Source organism: Echinops telfairi, unplaced genomic scaffold (genome assembly GCF_000313985.2).
Source record: "Echinops telfairi isolate 266 unplaced genomic scaffold, ASM31398v2 ScPeMD7_7;HRSCAF=31, whole genome shotgun sequence".
Classification (NCBI taxonomy): domain Eukaryota; kingdom Metazoa; phylum Chordata; class Mammalia; order Afrosoricida; family Tenrecidae; genus Echinops; species Echinops telfairi.
This window is the reverse complement of record NW_022103904.1, coordinates 1,502,125-1,520,482: the sequence shown is the minus strand read 5'-3', so window position 1 is coordinate 1,520,482 and position 18,358 is coordinate 1,502,125. Positions and strand designations below refer to the sequence as shown.

General features: G+C 36.3%; 1 protein-coding gene across 1 annotated transcript in view; it reads right to left on the bottom strand.

The window, feature by feature from the left end:
- Nucleotides 1-18,358, bottom strand: part of SEPTIN7 (septin 7) — a 75,392-nt gene that overhangs the window by 21,768 nt on the left and 35,266 nt on the right. The window contains exons 5-8 of the mRNA XM_045286342.1: nt 17,437-17,571; nt 4,678-4,795; nt 1,610-1,702; nt 511-607 (exon numbers count right to left, since the gene is read on the bottom strand). Of these exons, the coding sequence (XP_045142277.1) occupies nt 511-607; nt 1,610-1,702; nt 4,678-4,795; nt 17,437-17,571 (443 nt within the window). The remainder of the gene's footprint in view (nt 1-510; nt 608-1,609; nt 1,703-4,677; nt 4,796-17,436; nt 17,572-18,358) is intronic.

Genomic DNA, 18,358 nt, shown 5'->3' with positions numbered 1-18,358 from the left:
AAATCTCCTTGTGAAATAAGTAATAAGGACACCTATTAATAAAATGTTTTTATTCTATAGCTGTGATGCCAAAAAAGGTGACTTTCGTCATGAGGAAATGAGGTTTTGAATAGTTTAATTAAGCTTTTATAGATTGTTCTTGATGATTTTTGAGGGTACCATATCCATCTGAGATTTGGCTTTACGTAGTATGCCTTCTATCAAATTGTTTTCTATTTCAGGGGTTCTCTTTAAATAATCGTTGTCCTGGCTATACATTTATTCTCAGACAAAAAACAAGAGTAGACTTAATGAAAGCATAGTGAGGAAGAGGGATTTAGCACATTCTTACAAGGTTTGAGAAAGAAGTGTATGTAAGAGGAAAATGCAACTAGATGAAATGAAAATGAGAACTGTCCTTGAAAGTTAATATATAATATTGCAGTATACATACTACATAACAGTATAAATGCAGATTTAATCTTATTTTGTGAGTTCTTATAAAAAATCATTCACTAAAGAAAACCTTACCTTCAGCAACACCCCAAGGATACTGCCTTCCTCTGACCCTTTTGCCATTAACTTCAATGATAGTATTACTACCTACCACAGCAAGAGGTAAACGGTCCTATAAAACAAAGTATTCTTGTTCAAATACATCTCTGAAGTCCTCATAAATCCATTACATCACTCAACAAATAAGGGGGCTGGGGGAGAAGTGTGTGTGTGTGTGTGTGTGTGTGTGCGTCCGTGTGTGTATTCCTTGACAGTTTCTGTATTAATCTTTCTAGCTTTTACAGGCCATTCAATCACTATTCAGTCAATTGCCAGTACATTGTAATACCACCAAGACAAATAATGGGTAAAATTATTTGCTCAAAATCACTCCAAAAAGGGAGTAAAGGGTAAAAAGAATACACTGGCATCTAGAAGAAGAAAATTAAGCTTGTGACTAGTTTACTTGTCTGATCATAAAGCCAGCCCTAAGAGTACTGGAAACAGGGACTATTATATTTGCCAAACTCTTAACTTTTTAAACCTTCAAATCTGGGAACTACATTTGTATTTATCCATAAACTCTAAGTATGGCTTTTCAAATGTCTTATGGCTCCCAGGAATATATAAGAACTATTTTGTAAAACCTCAGAAATGCTTCAATGGTAAGATATAAATATTCCATTATCCCAAGGAACTTAAATTAATTGCCTACATAATGCAATTGATCAACACAATATCTTTGTCCTAGGAAACCTCTATAAATTACAATATTGACTGGCTGATAAGAGATTTCTGCTGGATTTTTTTTTTAAAGGACAAAAGAAATTTTTGCCTGACTCTTTAAACCAATGTTAAACAGAAAAATGTTTATGAACAACCTCTCTTGATTTGCAGAGGAAAATTATAATACAAAAAAAAGTTAAAGTCACTTGAAAAGAATAATTTATTCTACATAATGCCTTATTTCAACCTAATAGTCAATCAACCAAGTTGAATTAACTTGAACACTAAGTAATCTTTTTAAACATTCCATAAGCTAACTACTTATAATACTGTGTGCTTGGTATTTCCTATGGATGTTATGTTTTTATGGCCCCAGAACATTAGTATATAAATATAAGTATTAACTTACCTTTATCTTTTTAACAAGCTTATTTTCTTCTTCATCATCTGTTTCTGGAAATTCATATATTTTAATTTTGTGCTCTTGGATTTCTTTCATTATCTGTTTTTTAAACTGTTGGCATTCCTCTGGTGTGAGTGTGTCTGCTCTATGCTTTTACATTTACTTTCAAGTTGCTTCATAAATATCATCCTCAAAATTTAAATACTTCAGAAGTAGTTAGCATACTTGTGTAATTATATCAACAGAGTTCTAAAAAGAACATAAGACTCCAGGAAAGGATTTTCCTGGTTGATTTCCACTATAATGGCTTTGATCATTCACTTACTAGATGAAACCCTGACCAAATGTTTTATCCAATTTAGTGAACTGAGTTTAATTAAGCTCACCTTCAAATTTTACTAAAATCTGGCAAGGGTATATAAGCAAGATTAAGGACAATGGCCCAACTTATCAGAAACTATCCTTAAAGGTACGTGTGTACACACAAATAAATAAGCAACAAATACTGCACAAGAGCGCTGAAAGAAATTGTGCAGTGGAAATTAAGAAACTACAGAATGAACAGAGAGACTGGACAATACCAATGAAAGACAACTGAGTAGTTAACATAAGAAATAGTCCAGTTCTCACTAAATAATGCCCCAAAATCACTCAATTCTAAATAAAATACATGTTCACGTATTTAACTACCTCTCCTATCCAACCTCACAGAATTAGCTCCCCAGCGGTATTGATATCTTGACTCTTCTCTCACAGTTGGGGTCAACAGAAGCTACAAGGTAACTGTGCCACTGTACCATAAATAGAAGCCAAGGTATCTACTGAGGGGAAAAAAGCGAGGCAGAAATTTTTTTTAGAATCAAGGTATGTTACATAATTTACATAAGGAAAAAAAGGTCAGTAGACAACTAGAAGAAAAGAAGAGTAACTGCTACCTCTAAGAGCAGTGACTTTCAGGTGTTCTATTGTAAAACAGAATGAATGAACATCTTCCAATTAACAAATGCCAAAGCCCCATATTGCTCTATAGAACCAACTTATCAAAAGGATAGAGTTCAATCACAGGCTTTGAAAAATATTTCTGGGTGATTCCGAAAGACGCTCCTTGTTAGAAACCATTATTCTAACCATAATAAAGAGAAAAGTGTACACATAATTGAATGTGAGCCATTTTCAAAGTACAGATCACTGCTTTTTTTAATCTCTAGATCATTGTTTTTTATCTCTAATTCTAGTGAAATTCCAAGTACATAGCATTACTGAGTAAATGTTATGTTGATAAAGTATTATTCAGAATAATTTGGATTTACTTCAATAGAAGTAAACTGGTGTAAGTAGAGTGCGGCTTTGGTTCTATATAGCCTATTGTCTTGGTCCTGTTAATCACTAGCAATGTGACCCCAGACAAGGTACTGAACCATGCTGAGTCTGTTTACTCATCTATAAAATAGAAATAAGGGTCATGTTTAAGAGAAAAAAAAAGTTATTCTATTATGGGAATAAGAAAAAATAATTTTCATGTTATTTTTTAAATTTAAATCAATGCAGAGGTGACCAAATGCATTGTGATGATTAATATTTAACATTTGTATAATCAGCGTGTTACAAAATAAAAATGGGAGTAAATAAAAGAAAAACAAACATTGTATCAGGATAATAATCCTGGTATGATTATTAAACAGTAAAAATAATACATACCTAAATATTTTCAAACTTATATAGATTTCAGTTTGAAAACAAGTATCTCTAGTGATTGTAGATGCCAAGATCTTGAATAAAATACTAGCCAAAAGAATTCAACTAAGTATTCAAAAAAGAATACATCACGATCAAGTGGGATTATTCATGCCAAATATTAAAGGATTGTTTAATATTAGAAAACTAGTCAATGTAAGTAAGTCATCACATAAACAAAATAAAGGAGAAGAACCATATGGTCATATCCATCAATACATAAAAGTTTTTTGATAAAATACAACATTCACTCCTGATAAAAACACTCAACAAAATAGGTACAGAAGGGGAATTTCTCAACATAATAAAAGTCATATATGCAAAACCAATAGCCGCATCTCACTAAATGAAGAGAAACTGGAATACTTTCCTTTTCAACGAACTAGGAAAGATTGCCTTTTATCACCACTTTTATTTAATATATATAGTTCTAGGAGTTTTAGCTAGAGCTGTAAGGCATCAAAATAAATTTGAAGGTATCCACACAGGTACAGATAAAATAAAAATATATTTGAAGTTAACATAATCCTGTATGTAGAAAATCCCTAAGACTCAATTAAATAATTACTTGAACTTTGAAAACTATGACCGCATAGCAAGGTAAAGATGAACGTACAGAACTCAGTTAAGAGCCTTGTATGTTAAGGATGATGGTAACCCATTATGCGCCCAGGGATCCTTAAAGAAAACTATCATGTCTCATTATATTCCCCCAAATCGTAAGATTAAACATAGCAATGTTGCAAGGCTATAGTGAAATAATTGTGATAAAAGGAATGAGATTGTTTTAATGGGGAAAACATCACAGTAAAATGGGGGGGGGGGCGCATAAATATAATAATACCCATTGAAAGAAGCTATCCTCCTGAGAATTCATTCTAAGAAAATAATTCTAGAGAACCAAGGGGAGGTGGGCCTACAAAGAATCATCTAATACCTTCTTACATTCTATTTTCAAAAATTATCAAAAGATAAGGGTACTAAGATAGCAGTCACATTTTCTTTCAAGAGAAGATGAAGGCACAAGATTATCAACACCAATGGGAGGTCTGGTGGTGCAGTAATTAAAAGTATTCAGTGGTTAACAGCCGATTTAAACTGACTCGCCACTCTATAGGGAAGATAAGACCTGGCAACTCTATGGGACAGTTCTAACTCAGTTTTGGCAGGGTTGTCATGAGTCAGAAGCAACTCAAAGGCAGTATTTTAATATAGCCAAAACAACAATAGCAAAGCAGCAAGAAAAACATTGCAATGCATTATGCAGAAAATCAGAAAATAAAAAATTGTCAATTACTCTAATGGTATAAAAATCTCGCGGTAACACTCATGCTGCTCACCTGTTTTTTAAACTGTTGGCATTCCTCTGGTGTGAGTGTGTCTGCTTTGGCAATAAGTGGGATGATATTCACTTTTTCATGTAAGCGCTTCATAAACTCAATATCCAGTGGTTTAAGTCTGAAATACACAATATTTATTGTTACTAAGTTTATTACTTTGCTCCCAAAGTAATTGTTAATGACTGTTAATAACAATAATTAACTGATAATTGTTCACATTTCCAATGCTAAATTAAAGATAGTGAAACTACAAGATAAAGATGGTCTAGGTTCTGCTACACAACTAACAACTTACTTATTGGAAACACTCTGAAGGTGTACTGAGCCAGCAACAGTTAAGTAAGACAGGGATTTCAAGCAGCACTGGAATAGCTGAGAAAGCTTTAACTCCTGCCTTTGAACTCCCTGACCATAGGATTTTAGCTCTAAAAAGAAACTATAAAACTCAGAAAGGCTCCTGGTCTTAGGCTGGGTTCTTTAGAAAAGCAAAACAGAGAGAGAGACACAAGAGAGAGAGAATACGTCTGCTACCTACCTACCTTGTAGGTAGATAGGCAGATATAGAGATATGAAAGAACACTGCCTCAAAGAAATGGCTAGCACAGTTGTAGGAGCAGGCAAATACCAAGCCTCTGGGTCTGAAGACAGTTAAGAGGCTTCTCTCGATTCACATAGTTATCAAGACCCGATGAACACATATCAGCAGGTGAGACAAAAATCAGCTCGCTCACAGGTTAGAGAGGCTAACAAATCCCAAGATAGGCAGGCAATGCACCAGGCCACTGGCTCAAGTCTCAAGAACTGGAGGTCAGAGGATGACAGCTGAATCATGATCCAGTGCAAGCAAAAACTGAAAGCTTTGTCAGAATGTCCATACATATTCAATGCAGGCCACACCCCCAATGAAACTTTCAATTGACTGAGTAGTCATAGATCTCACAATGGGGGGATGACTAACTACACCACAACCTCCAAACAAGAAACTCGTGGCCTAGCCAAATTGTCAAAATCTTAACCGTCACAGCTCCTGATAGAATTTTGTAAAGCAGATAGTCTATATCTGTCTCTTTAAGAATTTATGGGCAAGTCGGAACAGGTGCATGCACTTCTTATTTAGCCTCACTTTAATGCTAGAATAATCTTCAGTGATTAAAAAGCTGCACATGCAGCAAATGAAGATGATTGTGATGAATCTATTCTGAGTAGGTGTTGGTTCAATCGATTCAAAGTGAGGGCAAATTTACATGCCATGAAAGGGCAAACAGCAACTGTTAAGTAATTTGTAACCCAGGGTCTGTCTGTATATACGTATTACTTAAAATTTGTGATTTATAGATTTAATTCTTGTTATCAATCACCTTTCTCAAAGATGCCTCAAAGAGAATTTCCATTACCCCTTTTACACCTGCTGACATTATAGTGTCAACTCTTTAAATACTTCCTAGCTGATGTTATGTTAGCTGCAGCTAACTCATAAATACTATGGTGCTTACTGTTCATTACTTTCTAAATTACCCTAATTTGAAACTTTGACATGATTTCATTACAGAGCTGCTTTTCTTTAAGGGGCTTTTCAGGATCTTCTTTGTATGCTAGACCTTTAAAGAGCCTTGGCTCCTCAGTATTCTCTATCTTTTCATTTCATTTTCCAACAAATCTTTTGGGAGTCCATCCCGCCTTCATATAGATGGCTTGCTCTGGCAACACTCTCCCTTGCTCTATAATATAGTGGTTGTCAACCTTCCTGGTGCAGTGACCCTTTAATAACAGTTCCTCATGTTGTGGTGACCCCCCAACCATAAAATTATTTTCATTGCTACTTTATAACTGTAATTTTGCTACTGTTATGAATCGGGTGACCCTTATGAAAGGATCGTTAGACCCCCCAAAGGGGTCGCAACACTGATCTCCTGATTCAGACAAAATTCATCAACTTCTGTAGTCCTGTGAGCTAGCAATCTGACTTATGATGTTGTGTTAGCCGGGGTTTACTACAGAAACAAATTCATAGACACTCATGTGATTAAGAAAGAGCTTTATAAACACGAGCAATTGAATATTGAGAAAACATCCCGGCCCAGTCCAGATCAAGTCCATTAAGTCTGATATTAGCCCATATGTCCTATACCAATCACAGGCCAGTGGATGGGAAGTCCTGTAGATCCAGTGGCATTGTAAGCATCTCAGAGCTGTAAGGGGTTTCCACGTGGCTCCTCCAGCTCAGGGCACTAGTGTAGCTAGCTCCATGTGCCTCTCTTGACAGCTGCAATGTCTCCCAGGGAGTGAGCCTGCATCCTGCCTGCAAGGTGCTATTTATCACCTTAGTGCCTCCAAATGACTGACAGGCTCAACTCTACACCTTCACTCTTAATCCTCTCAAATTGAAAACAGATTATATAACTACCACAGATGTGCAGGTTTTTGGATTCAGTGTCTGCAACCCTGTCACCTGACCGAGGATGGTTTCTCAGTCTCTGCAACTCTGTGAGTCAGAAGAATTATACACACACCACCATCACCATCACCATCACCACCATCACCATCACCACCCCGTACTGGTTTGGCTTCTCCACAGAACCCAGCCTGGGACACTGAACATAAATTCAACGGAACACCCAGGTTTTTTCCTTCTCCTCTATGCTTTCCAACTCAGTGAATGATATTATTACTCAGTGGCACCCAATTAATTACTCAAATCTGAACCTAAGATCCTTTCCTCCTCTAATTTTCACTTCGAAAGATTCACCAAGAACTCACAACAGAAATATTCAGAAACTTTCCCCATAATCCTATTTCAGGACACCATATTTTGTACATAGGTAATAACATTAATTTACCTGGTTTTCCTCCAAACCATGCCCCACCATTGCCACTGAGGCTTTTTGGCTTTTGTCTTTAAAATCCAAATCTGATCCAGTCATTCCTGAATGAAGATCTTCCTGAGGAATAGATTCTTTAACCAGTATTGTAGGCTATCAGACAATCTTTCCAAGTGGCCTAGTGTTTTTGCATTCTTGACTTTTTCTTTGCTGCTTCTACTTTTAATGCTCCATCTGTTAACAATTTCTAACAATTCCTTGAAACCCCAATACTTGGACCTCTGGGCCATAGGGTACTGCTCTGTTGGGAGCACCTTTTACTCCAACCCCCACTTTCTTAGTCTGTCTACTTCCTATTTATTCTTTAAGATCTTACTTATAATTCCCATTCCCTGTGGAACTAGGCATTTAAGTGTTCACAGCACTTAGAATGTTCTGTATAATTAAGCAATCGCCTAATTGTGCATTTATATCTCACGTCTTATCACTAGAAAATTCTCCAGAGTAAACACTGTACCACATTCATCCATAACACCTAGCACAGTATATAACTGAGAAGGTGCCCAGGTATTTGTAAACAAAAAAAGCTGATGTTTATCTTTATGTTCTTTAGAAATTCTAGGTAAAAAACAAAGAAATTTCTCCTGTCTAGGATGTATTGAGAAATATGTTCCAGAAGTTTTTGTGGTTTTTTTTGGCTTTCTACTTATCCAGAAGTTTAAAAGACAATGTTTTACATAAAAATACCATTCTAAAGTGCCATCATTACTTTTACAAAAAATGAGAAGACAAAATAACCTTTAATTTATATAATATTTTGTTATAAAAATTTTTGACTAATATTTTGAGAAAGCTCTTATTATTAGGTGCTGCTCACACACATAGCACATAATTTTTAGGTGTTTGGGGAAGGGAGTTAGAGCCCACAGATGCTGATGGGGCACTGATTTTCGTTAATGAATCCACGATCCTTCATCGTGGTAGTGAGTGAGGCTGTCTGGCAAAAAGATGGAGAAAGGAAGCAGAAAAAAAGACATGGACCATTAACAAAGATTACTGCCTCTTACTCTAATACCCTTTTATATCCAATCTCTTGAACTTGATAATTGGTTAAGAAGAGGGAAAATTATGGGGAAAATACAAATGGAATAACACTACATTATTTGTATATACTACCTTTATCTTATTTGTGCAAATGGAAAGAATCTATTAATCTCTGGAAAGAATTCTGAGGTTTTTCTCCTTATTAGTCAGTATATATGACATAGAACATCATGGCTATGGCTATTCAATCCCAAAAAAATTATTTTCTTTCCAAATGACATCATGACGAAAATATAAATTACCAATACCTCAAGCTGTTACAATAGGTTAACACTAAAAGTATGTTTGCTTAAACCAAGGTCAAAAAAAGCAGAGTTCAGAAATCTAAATACATCTTTAAAACATTTATATATTTTAAAAAGACAACACTTACAAAAAGAACAATTATTGGTTATATATGCATCCCATCTTTTTAAAAGAAAGACATTTAAAAACTATCATGACAAGGAAATTGAGTTAATCAGTCTCAACTATAAAATAACAAAGGTGAAGAACGTTTAAATCAGTTTAAAAAATAAAATTTTAGGAAAAACTTTCAAAAACACCTTATAAAACCCTGCTATCCTCCAGTGAGTTGATATTATAACGGGGGAAGGAACAAGTACAAGTAAAATCTGTTGAACAAGTTTTGTTTTGTTGCATATATTCTCAAAAACAGAAATTTTTTTAACCTCCTGCCCTTTCAACTTAGTAAATAAATTTCAGAAGCAAATTGTCAAGAGCAGAAATATTTCAGTTACATGTAGATTGCACTCTGAATGAATTTTTTTCTCGAATTAGTTTTGATTCACTTCATCTTTCCATCACAAACTTAGCTTTTTAACTGTTGCTTTTAAAGTTTAAATAATGGAAAGTCCTTTATATAATTCCTATAAGCTAAATCAATTAAGACAGAAAAGGCAATTAACCCCAAAGCTCACAGCAAAATATTTAAGATTATTATAACACAAATGATAAATACATATATAAGTACTCCTCTTTTACTACCTTATTGTCCAACATTTTGATTTAGGAAAATAGTTTTTAAAACAATCTAAAGGAGTTTTCAAAAGTTCATGGAAAATGCAAAATACAAAAAACATGCATGGATTTCAGTGGGGGGGGGGGCTTAAATAAACTCATAATAACTTGCTATGTCTCAGCAATAGCTTGTCTGAAGCACTGAGTAGCATAAGGCATCCATTTGACAAGAACCCCAAGCAAAATAATAAAATTGAACAAGAGCAAATATCAAAATCGATCAAGTGGAAGAATGTTGAAATCATTGTTGCTATACAAAAAGTTTATGGGCTCCAAGGAAATAAACAGTTTACAAATGGCTAATTCATTTTAAGAAAAGATGAGGTAATGCTGAAGATGAAGTAGATCGTATGCATCAATGTTCATGGAAACAATGTTCATGCTCTAACTGAAGAAGATTGATGATTTACTGCATAAACCGCTAACACCATAAACATAACGGGTCTGACTAAAAAACTAAAGCTTCTGTTCAATGTGTGTCAAACTGTTGTGTTTGGACAAGCTGCAGACAAGAGCTTTCAATGGAAAATTTAAACAAGTGGGATCAAAATCTTGAAGTATTTCATTGAGAAATTAAAAAAGGAAATGAAACATAGCTCTACTAGCATCATTCTGAAGACAAAGCATAATCAAACTAATAGCTACCAAGAAATAGAAATGTCTCAGTCCATTCCAAATAAAATCCAGTCCAGAACAGTCTTGGCAACAGGTTTTCTTTGTTGTTATTGTTTTAAGTCTTTGCCATACTGCTTGTTTGTTTTTTTAATTATCGGGGGCTCCTACAGCTCTTATAACAAGCCATACATCAATTGTATCAAGAACATTTGCACATGTTGCATTCATCATTCCAAAAACATTTTCTTTCTACTTGAGCCCTTCGTATCAGCTCCTCTTTTTTCCCTCTCCCCTGACCCTTCCACCTTCATGAACCCTAATAAATTATAAATTATTATTTTCATATCTTACACCATACACTGTCTCCCTTCATCCACATTTCTGTTGTCCATCCCATGGGGTGGGGGTGTTATACATGATCATTGCGTTCAGTCACTCTCCCTCTTCTTCCCCCACCTTCCTCCTACCCTCATGGTATTGTTACTTCCATTACTGTTCCTGAGGGGTTATCCATACTGGCTTCCATGTGTCGACAGTGCTTACCTGTACCGATGTACATGCTCCGGTCTAACCGGATCTGTAAGGTAGAAATGGGGTCATGATAGTAGAGGGGAGGAAGCATTAAAGAACTAGAGGAATGTTGTGAGTTTTGTTGGTGCTAGACTGCATCCTTGCTGACTCATCCCTTCCTTGTGACCCTTCTGTGAGGGGATGTTCAATTGTCTACAGATGGGCTTTGGGTCTCCACTCCAACCCCCTTCGTTTGCATTGATATGGTTGTTTGTTTTGGGTCTTCTGATCCCAGATACCTGATCTCGACACACCTCGTGATCACAGGCTGCTCTGCTTTTCCCATGTAGATTTTGTTACTTCTCAGCTAGATGGCTACTTGTTTAATTTCAAGCCTTTAAGACCCCAAATGCTACAACAGCTGGGCACCATCAGTCTTCTTCACATTTGCTATGCACCCACTTTGTCTTCAGCAATCATGTCAGAAAGATGGGCATTACACAAGGCCAGATTTTTAGAACAACGTGTTCTTGCATTGAGGGAGGACTTGAGTAGAGGTCCGATGTCTGTCAGCTACCTCAATACTTATTTAGCATATAAATATATGTACCTAAACCTACAACCCTATCGCTATATACTAGTATATTTACATATATATGAATGCAAGCAAAATGCCTTAAGCATCAAAACCTGTTGCCCAGAGCAGCAAGGGGAGCAAGGCAATGAAGTCCCCAAGGAATCTCGAAAATAGATCTTGGACTCTGTGGGGCAGGGATTGGCCCCTCATCAGACCCTATTATCGGAAAACATTCATAAGAGTCAGCAGACAGACCTGCAATTATTTATAGGCTTTTGTTTGTTTGTTTGTTTTTCATGTCTATCTATATAAGATAGGCACGATAAACAATCCCGAGTAGAAAACAATGGGATCAATGGTTTTGGGGGGACATGGGAGAGGAGGAGGACTGGGAAAGGAAGTGAGGAGCCAACAAACCCAGCAGCAAGGTTACAAGGGATCTAAAGTCGATGGTGAGGAAGGCATAGAATGCTTGATGGGGTTTGATCAAGTGCAATGTAGCCAAGAGGCATTACTGAGAGCCGAATGTAGGTCGAACAGGATACTGGGTCAAGAGGAAAGTAAAATGACTTTTTTCTTATCCTCAAAAGGCAGCAAAAAAGAGGAAGGCCTTAACTAGATGGACTGATACTGTAGCTGCAATAATAGGGCTCAAACACAGGAACAATTGTGAGGCTGGCACAGGACCAAGCTGTGTTTCATTCTGTTGTACATCGAGTCACTATAGGTCTGAACCAATCTGATGGCACCTAAAAACACCATCACAATCTTTCAAAATTTTAAAAAAGGCAAACCATTTTTCTCCTGTTAAAGTAACATGTTTATATTTTCAGGCTCCCCAGCTGCTTAAGGACAGACTCAATGGTTGGTACCATTGCTTCCAAGAAAACCTCGTGGAGCTTATGCATAGAGAAAATATTCAAACTTTTCATTTTTATCTTTTAATCTCATTTTCCACAAACTTTTTATACATTATCCTGCACACTAACAATGCACACCTGACAAATCTGGCAGTAACAAATACCAAAGTGTAAAATGGTTATGGTCATGTGTCAACTGGGTTGGGCCATGATTCCCAGTGGTTTGGCAGTTATATAATGATGTAATTTGGTAGTGAAGCTATGTAATCACCCTTGATTTTAATGAGGTCTTCCTTCATTTTTGCATATCAATGATTTTTGCCCAACGACCTGGTCTTTGAAACTTAGTCATATTAGTAGGTGCATGTGTATGAGCAGACGCACATATATGAAGGGTTTCAAAAATCTCGTGGAAAAATTGAATTAAAAGATAATGGAATTTGAAAAAAGATAATGCAGTTTCCTCAATTTTTAAAAGACCTCCTCCTGTATTTATAAGCTTGTGTGTATAGACATGCATGAACACATTTATGAGACAAAATCTGTATACAACTAGAAATTTCACTGTAAAAATGGCATGGTGTCAATCCTCTAAATTTCACAATAAACAAGATAAGTACCAGCCCCAAACTGATGATGGCTAAAAGGTGCAAGTCAATCATGCCTCTATACTCTTGAACAAATCTGACACCAGCGGGCCCTCTTACTGCATGGACTTTATACCTCTCCACTGGTTTCTATGATTCATGGCAATGGCCACACACCATAGATAATCCTCACAGTTAGGGGCTTACTAGAGAAGTAGCAGGCTATAAGATCAACTGAGAATTAACAGGAACAGGTACAGTTCTTCAATAAGGGCAACATCTACTTAGCCTGCTGTTTGGCTCCGTATTCTTAGTCTTAGTCTGGGCAGGGTGCTTTCAGTCCCCTCTTGGGCCTAGTTTCTGCTCCAATTTATGCAAGTGTTCAGAGGCATTTTATTCTGCCAGCAAACCTCCTGTCTGAAGATATTCATCTGCCTTATGCTGTATGGGTTACAACATGCCCATGTGACCACGGCACTGGGAAATGGGAAGTCCAACATGTCATATCACACTTATCTTTTGGTTATGTTGCTGTGAGTTCTCTGCCATACTTGCTTGCTGTCACTTCTTGGTGTGTCTCATGCCTTCTCCAGTGCTATAGTTCTGAGAAGTGAGTTAGTGTAGATTCTGAAGGACTCAATCTGCTCCTGGCTCTACTTGATAGTAGTGATGTCTCCTTTCTCTGCTAAGTGGCAAAACTGACCAATCCCCTCATTAGGGTTCCACACATCTGACATGGTCCCACCCCGTAGGAGTTGCATGCACTATATTTACATTATTAGCCCGCCATCAAATCCCTCTGGAGAGCCACAAATACTCTATTTGCATAGTCTATTCACGTATGGCTCAAAAAAAACAAAAAAAAACCCCAAACTTGCTGCCATCAAGATAATACCAACTTACAGTAACCCTATAGGACAGGGTTTGGTAGTTACATATTCTCATGTCAACTTGAGGATATTGAAAGTGAAGGGGTGGAGCCTAGCCTGTCAATCAGGTCACAGCCTGATGCCTCCCCTGTGTGTGTGACCTTCTCATAAGGATTCTGGGAACTTCCTCTCTTCCTCACTGGAGGTGGGACATACTCTCTCTCTGCTTTACATTCCCGTGGCCACATGGAGCCGCGCTGACAGCCCCAGAGCACTGGAGATGCTTCCACTGTCAATGGATCCACAAGACTTTGCCCCCACCAGCCTGTGATCTTCCTACATTCAGTACCATTGCAAGTACTGCATTAGTCTAAGGTGACCAGACGTCCCACTTTTGGCGGGACAGTCCTGAGTTTAACAATTTTTCCCGTATCCCGCGGCATTTTTTAAAAGTCCTGATTTTTGGAAAGAATGCACAAGCTAGGGTATACAGTTTGCGGCTGCCATGTGGCTATTTCACCAGGATATGAGTTTTATCAATGGTGTTCCGCTTTACCAATGTTAAAATCTGGTCACCTTACATTAGTCTAAAGAGGAAGTTATAGACTAGGATCGAACATATGGGCTAATATCAGACTTATGGACTTGATCTGGACTGGACTAGGATGTTTCCCCAATATATAATTGCTCATTTATATAAAGCTCTCTCTTACACACGAGTGTCTCTGGATTTGTTTCTCAGTCAATTCAAACAAACTGCTCCTTGAGTTTACGAGGTTATAACTTTACAGGAGTAGAAAGCCTTGTGTTTCTCTAAAGGAATGGCTGGTGGTTTCAAACTGCTGACCTAGTGGACTGCTGCCCAACTCGTAACCACTACTACACCAGGACTCCAAATGCATGACTACAGGGGTCATTTTAAGTAGTTCGCTATACTACATTCAATGGATAACATTGACTTTTTTAAAGTTTCAATTAATATCTAAAAGGTGAAATTCATATTCCAACTCAATTTTGTTTTATAACAGTACCTGTCAACCACTAAACAACAACAGCTAAAATCATAGATTAGCCCTGCATTCGGTGTTGATCTTTTGGCAGGGCTGAGTGAGACACAATGCAAATATAATGACAGACTGCCTTATAATTACTTCTAAAAGAAATCCCTCTGAAAAAGGAACCATGGACTACCCAGATAAGATTCATCTACTAGAGCGCTAAACCTGCAGTTTGTAATGAGCTGGGGTTTTGGAACTCTCCACATAAAATTTAATGTCATATGATTCCACTTAGTCCACAGTAGTACCTACAAATGGGCAAAACTGTGTTCAATTTCTAAACAGAATTAAACAGAGAAACAATTTATAAGCACATCTCTACAGATAGAAAATTTTTAAAAACTGAACTGCCGTCCCCTTGTTTCAAGAAATGGTCCACAGCCACTAAACATCATCTGAATCATATAAAAAATTTTTCTATGAACAAAACAAAAAACTTGTTTCCCATGTAATTTTTAAGAAATGCATTTCCCCCCAGAGGATAGTAGGAATGTGACTTCATGAGAATTATTAAAACTTGGACAAAGGCCACAGCTCTAAAATAATAGAACTGATTAAAAACTAACAAACTTCCACTGACTTAACTGTAGATTAAGATTTATTTTTCTTTTCTTTCCTTTTTTTTTGTTGTTGCTGCCTTTCAGAAAAATCCCCAGCAAGATAAACTAGAATTATTTTTTAAAAAATACATAAACTCAGGGGAAATGTACTACCATATATTCATAAAAGGCTATACAAAGTGCTATCGTTTTCAGTTTACTTTTTTTGAGTCTTTTAAATGCATGAGCCAATTTAGTGTTTTAACTATGTAACTTTCTGAAAACATTATAAACGTATACTGGAAATTTCTTCAAAAGAAACATTTTTACCACCAGGCAGTGTACAAATAGCAGTTTTAAACTGGTCAACCAAAAAAGATAATGACAATAGACAGCTCCAGGCTATCCAGAAAAAAAAGATGGAGGGAGATGTAGAAACCAAAAAGGTCCTTATGTTACTTAATACTATTTGATCAATGTTACTCTGATCCTATATAATAGTCAGCTTCCATTTGGTGGAACAATAATAGAGGTACAATCATCAGATGATTCAACTATGCTGAATATTTATCCAATGAAAAAGACTGAATTAAAGAAATGTGCACAAATTCTAGCCCCCATCTAAGAACAATTAGTTCTTATGACATGGCCCTGTTTGGCATGGTCCTCATAAACAGATCTCTGAAGATATGGGTACTTTAACAAAATGTGATGATGAAAGTAGATGATGTGTGGCCATCAGTAGGAAGTGTCTGGGATCTTAATGGCTTGTCTTCAAGCAAGCAGTCATCTTAAGTGAGGTATCAACTAAGTCCACATGGAAGCACACCAACCTGTGTGATCCAGTGATTGTAAATAATAGAATCCAAATTCGAAAAAAGGAATGGTATTAAAACTTAAATTGTGAACACCAGATTTGCAGAAGGCTATGAATGACAGTGGAAGCCCAAAATCAATTTGCAGGGTCCACACATGGACTAAGCCTCTGGTGAATACCCTCTGGCCATAGTTGAGGGATGGGACTACCCTTGTCAGAGAATACAGTAGGGATGATTTTAACAGATATATATAGATTTAGATATAATTATAACAGATATACTCAAACATTTTATTTGAGTACCCTTCTGCCCCATTTAATAGTTGTGCAAGTTTTTAAAAAAGTGAAGGGGAAAAACACATGGAATTAAGCCTCCACTGAATTCCCTTTTGAACACAGAGTGGGAGGTATGAATCCCTTGATGCAATGGAATGTAGATTGTAGCAGAATCAATTGGGTTAAAATTTATCAACTTATCATCTGCTCACCCTTTTGACCTATTTTAAAGTTGTTGTATTTTTTAATATTTTCTGCTTTCTTTTTGATTGAGGTTTTCCTTTTTTTGTTGTTATTGTTAAATTTTGTCCTTTTTTTGTTGTTTTTGTATGCTTTTCAGTATATGAAATTCAGGATGGGTGAATCTAAGAACAGATTAATAGATTAATAGTTTGTTAGGGATATGGCAGGGGAGGTTGTGGGGAAATGGGGAGCTAACAACCAGTTCTAAAACTGATTTTGGTAGATTGTTCAACACTTGATATGACTGAACTACTGAACTGTATGGTATGTGGATTATGTCTCAATAAAACTTAAGAAAACAAGAAATGGGCAACTGACAATGATAGGAAATACAAAGAACAAAAAAAGCACAGGCTGTCTGTACTAACAGAAATAGCAAAGCAGAAAGATATTTAGATAGAGGAGGTGATGGCATGATACCCATAAAGGTGACTATGACACTTTGGGAAGTCAGAGCCAAACAAATTTAATGAAAAAAGAAATGGCATATGAGAAAACTTTAGCTTATTTTTTCTGTACCCTCCTCAATCACACTTAAAACAACATTTCTGGGTTTCAAAGACTATATCTAATCTACTTGTTATAACTGATTCTTCTCATTTGGTAGTTCAATTACGGAGAGAATGATCAAAACAAACAAAAAACTAAACTAACAACATTCAGACATCTTACCATGATGAAAACACCACTCTTTCCATCCTCAGATATAAGAGACCAGAGAGTAAAATCATTAATGACTTTACTAGGGCTTAATTGGCTTTTCTACATTTTGACATGAAGTTTGGGAATTTACCTTTGGTATAGTCTGGTATGGCTTTAGAGATAATGATTGGTAAAAGCAAAGTACAAGCATCAAGGTACTGACCCATGTCCTGAAGGAGCAATGAAGTATAAACAACACTGTACTCTGTTGTCAGGCATCTGTCGTCTATTCACTCGAGATTCTGCATTTAGGTAGTCCTCAAACTTACTATCAATGTAATCGATAACAGGCTGCCAGCTATAGAATGCAGAGATAAAATAATTAAGATACAATTCCATATATGAACGCACAACTGTATTTAAAGAGCAATAGCTGTAATGAGACTTTTAGTATTTATTTTATTTCTGTTGTTGATTTGTGACCTAAGAAAGCCTATGTGTTAGAGTACAAGATTGCTCCATCGGGTTTTCTTGACCCATAACCTTTACAGAAGCTGACTGCTAGTCAAGAGAAAAGGGGATGCTGCTGAATGGGTTAAAAATGCCAATCTTTGGGATACTGGCCAAATGCAATCTTTTGTGTCACCCAGGGACATTTTTGTAATCAGTCATTTTAAATGGGCAAAACCAATTTGCAGGTGAGTAGCATTGGCTCCAATTTATTCTACATTTTGATTCAAGAAACAAGCATCATAACGGATTATTTCTAATTTTCCAAGTAAAAGAAATTTGTCAAAAAATTGCTGAGTTAGTAGTTTATGATTAGCACTGATGTGTATTGTCAATGCTAAGATACTTTCTACAATATGAAAACAAATTATAGGCAGCATTTTAAGTTTTAAATGATGATGATTTTAAAAACATAAAAACCTCGTGGTAAACATACTAAGACTTGACAGAAAAGTAATTCAATGACAATGTGGAAGTAAAAAAAAGTAGCATTTCTTTTTGTTTTAATCATTTTATTGAGAACTCATACTGCTCTTATCACAATCCATACATACATCCATCGTGTCAAGCACATTTGTACATATGTTACCATCATTTTAAAAACATTTGCTTTCTACTTGAGCTCTTGGTATCAG